We start from the raw sequence: 10,025 nt of genomic DNA on the forward strand, positions 1-10,025 counted from the left end.
TGATATCTTCCCGTGAGTCCTTGATCTTGATCGTACACATTTGCGTGTATGATTAGTGTACAGTTGAATCGAGGGCGTCACAAATATGTCCACAAGTTTTAAAATTCATATATTTAGGAATGTTGTAGTATCGAAAGTAGGTCTAGGCGGGGTGATTAGACTACTTGACCAAATAAAAATCTAGCCTTTTCCCAATTTTAAGTCTTGGTTGATTTTAGTAACTTAGCACAAGTCAAGCAATCAACCTACACATACAATTCTAAGAGTGTAGCAGCGGAAAGTAAAACATTGCATATGATGGTAAAGGGAAGGGTTTGGAGAAGGCAAACACAATGTAGACACAAAGATTTTTGGCGTGGTTCCGATAGGTGGTGTTATCGTACGTCCACGTTGATGGAGACTTCATCCCACGAAGGGTAACGGTTGTGCGAGTCCACGGAGGGCTCCACCCACGAAGGGTCAACAAAGATTATCACACCATGGCCATCGCCCATGAATGACTTGCCTCACTTGGGTAGATCTTCACGAAGTAGGCGATCTCCTTGCCCTTACAAACTCCTTGGTTCGACTCCACAATCTTGTCGGAGGCTCCCAAGTGACACCTAACCAATCTAGGAGACACCACTCTCCAAAAGGTAATAGATGGTGTGTTGATGATGAACTCCTTGCTCTTGTGCTTCAAATGATAGTCTCCCCAACACTCAACTCTCTCTCTCTCACACACAGATTTGGCTATGGCAGAAAGATGATTTGAGTGGAAAGCAACTTGGGGGAGGCTAGAGATCAAGATTCTTGTGGTTGGATTGGAATGTCTTGGTCTCAACACATGAGTAGGTGGTTCTCTCTCAGAAAATTAGTAGTGGAAGTGTAGGCATGTTCTGATGCTCTCTCTTCAATAGAGAAGGGGTGGAGGGATATATATAGTCTCCACACAAAATCCAACCGTTACACACATTTGACCCAACTCGGTCAGACCAAATAGGAGAACTCGGTGAGACCGATTCAGTTCAAAATGTGAACGTTAGAAATCTCAGTGGGACCAACATGATCAACACGGTGGGACCGATGTGCTAGGGTTAGGGCAAAACCTCATCTCGGTGTGACCGATTGCATGAACTCGGTAAGACCAATTTCAGCAATGAGTTAATAGAGAGTTGGCCAGGCAAACTCGGTGGGACTGATCGCTCATTTCGGTAGGACCAAAACGTTACGAAGGGAAACAGAGAGTTTACGTTGCAAACTCGGTGGGACAGATCGCTCATTTCGGTAAGACTGAAACGTTACGAAGGGAAATAGAGAGTTTGCATTGCCATCTCGGTGAGACCAAGATCCATATCGGTGAGACCGAATTGTTTAGGGTTTCTGGCAGTGGCTATGTCAAAAAAACTCGGTGGCGCCGGACAGATCAAATCGATGGGGCCGAATTTGACTTTAGGTTTTGGACATATTTTGGAAATGAGAAAGTGGTTGAGGGCTTTGGAGCATATCACTAAGCACTTTGAGCAAGTAGGCCATTAAACAACACCTAATCCCCTTTTAATAGTATTGGTTTTTCCTATGGACTCAATGTGATCTTGGATCACTAAAATGAAAATGAAGAGTCTTGAGTTTTTGCCAATGTTTGTCCTTAGCATTTTGAGGGGTCCACATCTTTAGTCCATGCCATGCCAATCATTGAACTTTCTGAAATATCTAACTTGAATGGATATTAGTTCAATGAGCTATACGTTGTTATGAATTACCAAAACCACCCGGGGAATAGTTGCACTTTCAAATGTTCATGAATTAATAAGTTTTATGAATTAAAATAATCAAAGATTTCATTTAAAGGTTCACCATATTTAAAATGTCACAAATTTTATTAAATGTTCATGAATTAAATTGTGCAAAACAAATAATTAAAAACAAAACATAATAAAAACAAAGAAAGAAAACTAATAAAAGGTAAAACAAACAAGAACCCTCAACCAACTATATACACCCTTACAAGCACGTCCCAGAGACCCCGACATATACGGAGGCTCCAAATCTAGTGAGCTTAATATCTTAATAGAAAAGTAGCACAATTTTAAAATGCACATAAATTTAAAAAATGATCGGGGATTTTTTAAATGGTCAGTGTATTTTTAATGCTCACTAATTTTAATAAATGTTTATGAATTAAAATGTGCATAAATAAATAAATATTTTAAAACAAGCAGGAACCCTCAACCAACTACATACACCCTTACAGGCGGGCCGCAGTGACCCCATTGACCCCGACGGACCAGGATGCTCAAAATATAGTGAGCTTAGCATCTTAGTAGATTCCATTCAAAATAATATGACGGTGTGGTCATAAAAATGCGGAGAAAATTAACTCAAATTGTGTTATTTTGTCTAAGTGGGACTTAAATGTGTGTTGTTGGCAAAGACAAAACTAAAGAGTTGTCCTTTGGAGAAAGGCAAAAGGAGTGAGTGTCTTTTTGTCAATTTTCTGTTCCAAAGAAGGGTGTGCTACTGGTTTCTCAACAGTAAAAAAGGTGGCTCAAAAGTTGTTGGAGAATCCTTGTTGGCATTTGTGGCCCATTGCCTGTTGTTGGTGTTGGAATACTTACGACACTGTCACTATTTTAATGCCTCCAGTGCCTGCCTAGCTATTGCAAAGTGGCTAAAAAAATTGTTAGCATTTGCAGGCTTGTTTTCTGGTTTCCTTAAATCTCCGTGTAGATATTTTCTGAAGTTAATGGATTAGATCTTTCGAGATGAAAATGCTTGAGAATCTCAATGTTTATCTATTTTTAAGTTTTTTTTGTAAATTCTGCATATGGCTGTTTTATCTGTACAATTGCACTATTAACAGAAAAAGGTTCGTTGATCAAGCTGGAGTGGCGGTAAAAGCAAATTAGCTGCAGGTTCACCACACTGCTGTCATTCTCGTCTTACTGCGTTAGATATCACACGTTCCTGATGTTGCAGCTTTTCTTTGCTAGTCAAACAAACAACGGTCCCAGAAGGCATGTTCATACCATTCAGATAAATACAGGAGCACTAAGTTGAACTCCGCGAATTAGACCAACTATTTCGGGTAGCAATACTAGCAAAGAGCTATTTAGCTGTCTATGTCTAGATGCTAGCTAACAGAGTCATGCCAAATTGACAAGCAGATGTAAAGACAGAGCACTAAGGCGGTTCTATAAGGACTTCTGTTCCTCGAGAAAACAAGTGTCTACTACTTAGGAGTTTTAACTGGCAGTGCTTGCAGAACATCTCGACCCTTGAGAATGTAGTGGAGCTCAGACAACATAGCGATATGTCACATATTTGCCAGCAGTCTCACTGGGCCTGGTGATCTTCACGACCTGTCCACGCCTCATGCCATAGTATCTTGCTATTGGATCCGTATATTGAATGCGAGGCAGCTGCGTCATCACAAGACAGCACAGGATCATCAGAACCTAGAGTACCACTATAACAATAAAAGCTAATATCTGCATTTTCTTTACTAGTGCACATACAACATTTCGCCTTATATCATTGATTGGAAGAGCTCCTAGTGTTTTGTCACAAAAAAAAAAAAGACATGTGTGCCCAAACTTTTCAAACGTGCAACCACTACCAAGTGAAAGGGGTAAGCAACACTACACTTAACCAATGCAGCTTCCTACTAAGTTCAGAGCATTACGCCTCTTACACTTAACAAACATCGCACAAGAACGAACAAGTACACCAAAACTGATATGAGTGTTGCAAATTCCAGTACACATGTCCTGACGTTATCCAACAGATCAAATACTGCTGTAGAAAATATGCAACAGACCAGTGTCAGTAGAACACCCACAGACCACTAACCTATGGGATACATAATGCTCATGTATATAAGAACCCTTAACAACAAATTAACTCTGAAAGCAACACATCTGAAGCAGACCATATAGCATCATTTTTAAGTTCTAAAAGAGCTTCTGATGTATCCAACCTACTAGCTTATCCCGCTACCACCTGTGTCTCACAATCTCAGCTTTTCACAACACCAGCATATTATGTTCATCAAAGTAGCATCTCAGCTAAGGTCTTACACATGATCAGTTTGCTGCTAGTCCTGATTCTACACATGACAATATAGAATACACATGTTTCTAAATTACGATCAACCATAATTGTTGAATCAAGATGATTTAAGAGTAAGAAACCAACATGACCTAACAGTTGTCATACCGAAAGTAAATTAACAGCTAGCCAGGATATTCATCCACATATGTATATGAATCTTATTATCAGAAATGGCTTATCTACTATTTGTGCATGCATCAGGATATGTATGCCCTAGTAGTTCTGCAAGTAGGATTATATAAGATTGTGTCCTTACTATTGCGTTATTAAGGGATATGATCCTGGTACATGGGGTCTAACAAAACCCTTGGCCTCCTATGTGGCATACTAACATGCAAAACTGCTGCTTGTCAGGACAAAAAACCATCTACACAAACCAGATAATGGGATAAAATAAAATGCCCCAGTTGGTTGGTGAATTATAGCTTAAGTAGACGGAACCTTTTCTTTCAAATCAATAATATGTTTTATCCCAACCCAACCATCTGGAATATGTACATGAAGGTATGCTGGAATACAGGTCACAGTTTATAGCTATAATTGTTTGTTCACAATGATTAACTGCTTTATGGCTCAAACAGGAATACATTTCACATAATGTCATGCTTGCATCGATCAGAATATCAGGTCAGTTACAGTGAGCAAAGGATTGGCAAATTTGTATGACCTGAGTTTCTTTCACGGTGTATTTCTCCAGCAGCGTCTTCTTCTGCTCCGGTGTGAGGAGCACGTGCTCAGGAACCAGATCGTGATTCTTAATGTTTATAAGAAGCTCCCCTTCCTGCAGGACAGCGCTACATTAAACGCCAGCCACCGGTTCCCATGGCGAGAGACACTGGATATTAGTCATACGAGCACGAGGCATGAATGTAGAGCGCGACCTGGAAGACCTGGAGCCGGAATTTAGCGGTCTCGATCAGTTTGTTGCGGGCAAAGGCGGTCAGCGCCTGCTGCACTACGAGTATGCCATTGGGGACGTTCTCCTGCGCCATCTTGTCGGCGTAGCTGGTGACCACCTTCGTGCCGGGCTTGGGTTCGTTCGGGAAGAAGACGTAGATCTGGAGGGGCATTGCCAACGCCGTCAATCAGCCGACGCCCTAGCTAGTACGGAAATCGTCGGGGAGGTGGGGACGCACCTGGTCGTCGGGGTTGTCCTTCTTGGCGCGGTTGATGACGAGGTCATCGCGGCGCACGGGGTCGCCGTAGCGCCCGACGAACTCGCCCATGGTCATGTCGACGTCGGCGTCCAGCACCAGGTACCCGCGGTCCCGCAGCATCTGCATCACCGTGCGCCGGACGCGGAACAGCCGGCTCGTCTCCCCCTCCGCCGCCGCCATCCCTTGGCCGATCGCCCGCGCGAATTTTTCGCCTGCCTTTCGAGGAGGAAGGGCCGGAGGTAGGGTTTTGGGGGGAGGGAGAAGGGGAGGAGACACCGGCGCCGAGTAGCGAGGATTGAGGAAGAAGGGTCGGTTGGAGCCGGACCCCGAGACCGAGCTACGGGTCGTTCGCTTCGGTTCGGTCCTCTGTTTTTTTTTGAGAAATGGTTCGGTCCTCTGTTGCACGCTAGGGGTTGGTTTGGGCCGGACAATGATCTGGGCTGGGCCGGCCCTACCTTCTTTTCCTCCGCGGCTCCGACGAAACACGGCCACGGCGAACCCTGGATCTTAATTGGCCTTCCGCCGCGCGCCATGACTCGTAGTGGCGGCCGTGGTGGTGGGGCTTTTTTCACTATTCTGACCCTTTCAGCGAACTTTGTCATAAAATAAACTCGACGCGAAAGTATTTTACGATCTGACCCTTTTGTAACGCCATAGCCCGCGCCGTTTTTATCCAACATAAAATCGTTGAGCTAGCTAGCGTTTTTGATCAAAGAAGAAACGTCGAAGTCGCTCGGCATTTTTCACCAAGTAAGCAACGCCAAAGTTCATGGCATTTGTGACCAATTAAGAAACGTCAAAAGGCTTGGAGTTTAGGCCCTGGTTATGAAGCAGTTTTTTACCTTGGCGTTTCTATGAAGGCTGGAAACGCCGCCGACCTTGGCGTTTCTAGCCTGGCATCTCTGGCGGCTGAGGAGAAAGACCCCGACGGGGCAGCGGGTGGGCTGGGTGCCAGCGAAGAAACGCAAGCCCTATGGCGTTTCTTACCTGGTCCGCAACGCTAGCTATCTCGGCGTTTTTTATTTGGACAAGAACACTAGCTAGCTCGGCGTTTTCATTTTAGACAGAAACACCGCGGGCTATGGCGTTGCTAAAGAGATCAGATCGTGAAATAGTTTTATGTCGAGTTTATTTTGTGATAAAGTTTGCATAATAATGATTTCGGCCTGGTGGTGGTGGGGACGAACAGCCGCCGGACACCCCCATCCCTGACCTGCCCTGGGTGATGCTGGATCGCATCGCCCACTGCACCTTGCCGGGCGACGACACAGACGCCGACGGCACGACACCGGAGGTCTCCGAGACCTGCACCGGTAGGCCCATCGCCGTCTCCCTCAGGGTCGCTCCGCCCCCCGCCGTGTCTCGTCTCTACCTCCACTTTCCAGATGGGCTCAGGCCAGAGATGAAGCTGCTGGAACCGCCCTCCGTCCTCGCGGCTCATGGCCGCTCCATACTTTTCCAGACCTATGTCCCGCACATTGACCAGTGCCGCCCCAACTATTACCCCATGGACTACTTCGTCTACACGGCCCCCGGCCGCCCAGGCAAGCGCCCGTTCCTAAGGCGGCTCCCGCCTTGCTTCAAGGGTGGGCAAGTGAACCCGGAAGTGGACAAGCTCTTCCTCCCGTACCGGTACCAGCAACAGCGGACGATGAACAGCGATAACATCGGCCTGCTGTGCTACGGCGAGGAGGAGTTCACGGTGGCCGAGCTCTATTCATGGGGCGAGCTCTGCCTGCTGCACCATGCACCTGGGAAGGCCATGGAATGGGAATTCAGGACGCTGCAGATGCCTTATGGCAAGGGCGTCCCTGACTTTCTGTATGGTTCCTGGAATACCGACTCCGTCATCCCCTTTGGCGGTTCCTTGTGCTGGGTCGATTGCTACCTCGGCTTGCTGTTTGTCACCGTGCATGGAGATCTTACAAGGCCGCCCCGCTATGTCTCGATGCCAGCAGATCTGGACACTCGTCGTCTCTATATTGACCCAGGGGTCCCTGACCCAGCACGCCGTGTGTGTGTCACTGACAGCGGCATGGTTAAGCTCATTTGTATCAGCGATGCTGCAGGCCGCAGCGTGCATATACATTCTTCTGATTTCAAAATCAGGACATGGAATCTGTCCAACGGGATATGGAAAAAAGATGCCACCATGGAAGCCCGTGAGCTCGAGAATGTTCTTTCCTCTGACAAGCGCCAACCACTGCTCCTGCCAAAGTTTCCTATCATGAACTTGGTTGATCATGATGTTGTCTGCTTTGTGTTGAATAATAGAGACCGCAATTTCTGGCTGGTTGAGGTCAATCTGAGGAAGAAGGCGCTTGGGGCAGTCACCCTCTATACCAACGAAGAAAAAGAAAACCAAGCAGCAGCAGAAGAACACCTGACCTGGGATGACATTGTCCGCAATACCTTCTTCACCACCGTCTCCGTCAACTCCATCTCCTTCATCCCCAGCCAATTCACCATGTACTTGGATAAGCATGCCATCAAAAGGTACTTAAGTCTCATGTTATGTGATTATCCTTGCCATTCATGTTAATGTTAAATCTTCCATCTTGTAGCATTTCTTAGTGTTGTCTAGTACTACTTTTACTCATCTCTCATTTATGTTCTTGTTAATTTTTGAACTCAACTCAACAGAATGCGATGTTTAATTGCTAGATAATAAGCTTAGGAAAACTTATATTAGCTAAATGACAAATTAATCCTGTGAACCATGGTTTGTTGTATCACATCATAGCAACACACAATGTTGTAAATAGCGAGTTCACCTTTTAAATATTGATTAGTCATCCGATTTTTAATATGGTAGTTATATTCTGTACTTACTATTATTTATATTTCCCTTGGTAACAAGTAGAATTTTACATTTGCTCTTATATTGATGCCGATCTTCTTGAACATGATATCAGTACCTGTGGAAAATTGTAGGATGGCTGAATATTATTGTTCTATTGATCTGACCCTCATAGGGGTATATATAGAGTACATCATGAGGGATAGAGACTTGGAGTACAAGACAAGTTACATGTGGTTTAAACCAATCCTATCTCTAACTTAAACATAATTATACTTCTAACATTCCCCCTCAGTCGTAGCGGGAGTGAAGCGGACGATGACGACTGAATTTGAACTCTTGTGCTTTCGTCGTCTTCTCCGCCGCACCATCATCAACTGCGTCTCTGATGGGTCGGCACCTAGGGCGGTGACTGCGTCCCCTTCTGGTGCCTTCCTGCCTTCTCCTCTATTCCCTCCCGCAGTCACAGCGGGAGTGTCGTGGACGCAAATGACGAGGCGGACGCTGTTGACTGGAGTTGTTGCCGATGAGTTGTTGTAGACGCAGCCCGTATGTCGATGTCGAGGTAGCCGATCATGATGATGTAGCCATGGTCGAGGTAGTCATGGTCGATGGTGTGGTCGTCGTGGATGATGAAGCCGCACAAAGCCGGAGGCGCAAAAAAATGCGCTCTGACGGAGCTGCAGACATGGACGATGCACCTTGCGGATGTCAGAGGGTGCCGTCGGCGATGAGTCCACCGATTTTGCCAAGATCGGAGGAAGCCCATCGAGCACACATCGGTTTTGCCAGAACCGTGTGGCCGTGTAGGGTCGTCACTGTAGTGACGCCGTGTCGATGCAGTCGTGCCGTCGTGGATGACGCGGAAGATGCCGTCGTCGTGACGCGGTCATTGCCGTCGTCGAGGTCGCGCCTTGCAGAAAAGTCCGTCAGAGGACGCTAGGTGTCCATCTTGTGGACGAGGCGGCGGCGGTGTGTTGATGAAGATGTTGGTGAAGACGACGTTGATGAAAACCTTGACGATGAAGTGTCGGCGATAACATTGCAGCGGCATGTCGATCGAAGTGTCGATGTCGCGCCATGCTGAAGAAGTATGTTCGCTCATAGCCCGGCGCAGTCGTACAGGTTGATGTCGTTCGGCTCGGGGTCAATGCAGATGAAGATCGGTTACGTAGATGCATGTCGTTGTCTGGTTGATGCAGATCTAGATCCATAGCCCGGCGATGCAGAAGTGCTGATGTAGGTGCCTGTGACCCGTTGTTGAAGGCGAGGCGTCGAGTAGCTGAAGCCGAGTCGATGGATGCGCATGGACAGGAGGTGTGCGGTTGCACGTTCCGCCCTCCAGGTCTCGATGCGCTCGCATGAGTCACACATCAGATGCATGCTCGTGGAGTCGACGCAGTTGGCGCCGGTGCGTACCGGCCGGCTAGATCAGTGTAAATTGCTTTGCTCGGCGTAGATCGGTCGGTGCAGTTTGCCTGGTGCTTCATGTTGAAACTGGGGCATACTGCCGGTACAGGAGAACTCGATGCAGACCTTATTGAAGCCTCATCTGAGTGCATGGACGTACCTGGGTCTGCTGGTTGCTTCGTGTTTCGCCGGATGGATGCTGATGGAGCCCGGAGTTGTGGTTGGTTCGTGGGTATCAGCCGGGCAGAGATCGGGATGGATCCGGCCAGCGCTCATATGACTCCATGCAGGCGACGCGTGGGATCTGCTCCTGCCGAGAGAGTATCACCCTCCCGTGATCAGGAGGTACGCGTCTTTGTTGGAGAAGATGGCTATGGCTGATCGGAGCGGCGCCGGCCGGCTGTGTGTCGATGTAGATCCGCTCGAGGCGCACGACGATGGATCTCGCACTGATTATCACCGGATTTGCAGATCGCTGGATTTATTTGGTGGCTAAGAAAAAATCAATCTACTATGAAATTTGGAAATTGATCTAATCTAAGGAATTGATCTAAACTATGAGCCGA

At 46.9% G+C, this 10,025-nt stretch overlaps 1 protein-coding gene across 2 annotated transcripts; it reads right to left on the bottom strand.

Moving 5' to 3' along the window:
• Positions 1-2,947: 2,947 nt before the first annotated feature.
• On the bottom strand, positions 2,948-5,598 carry LOC123189589 (DNA-directed RNA polymerases II and IV subunit 5A). Of its 2 annotated transcripts, none has more exons than XM_044602041.1 (4): positions 5,229-5,592; positions 4,974-5,150; positions 4,760-4,873; positions 2,948-3,401 (listed from the first exon to the last, which is right to left on the bottom strand). In XM_044602041.1, exons 1-4 carry the CDS (start codon positions 5,427-5,429, stop codon positions 3,276-3,278), a joined length of 618 nt encoding a protein of 205 aa, XP_044457976.1. In that variant the 5' UTR covers positions 5,430-5,592; the 3' UTR covers positions 2,948-3,275. The 2 variants fall into 2 exon arrangements, with proteins under 2 accessions (XP_044457976.1, XP_044457977.1); XM_044602042.1 differs by lacking the exon at positions 2,948-3,401 and adding an exon at positions 3,646-3,777 and having other exon boundaries at positions 5,229-5,598.
• Between the last annotated feature and the right edge of the window lie 4,427 nt (positions 5,599-10,025).

This window comes from Triticum aestivum, chromosome 2A (assembly GCF_018294505.1).
Source record: "Triticum aestivum cultivar Chinese Spring chromosome 2A, IWGSC CS RefSeq v2.1, whole genome shotgun sequence".
Taxonomy (NCBI): Eukaryota; Viridiplantae; Streptophyta; class Magnoliopsida; order Poales; family Poaceae; genus Triticum; species Triticum aestivum.

Bases quoted from the DNA above. Each gene is read 5' to 3' on its own strand.
- LOC123189589 (XM_044602041.1), bottom strand. From the start codon at position 5,429: ATGGCGGCGGCGGAGGGGGAGACGAGCCGGCTGTTCCGCGTCCGGCGC. The intron at 5,151-5,228 runs GTGCGTCCCCAC...ATGCCCCTCCAG, and splicing joins AGGACAACCCCGACGACCAG to ATCTACGTCTTCTTCCCGAA. The intron at 3,402-4,759 runs GTCATACAAATT...GTGATGACGCAG, and splicing joins ACACCGTGAAAGAAACTCAG to CTGCCTCGCATTCAATATAC.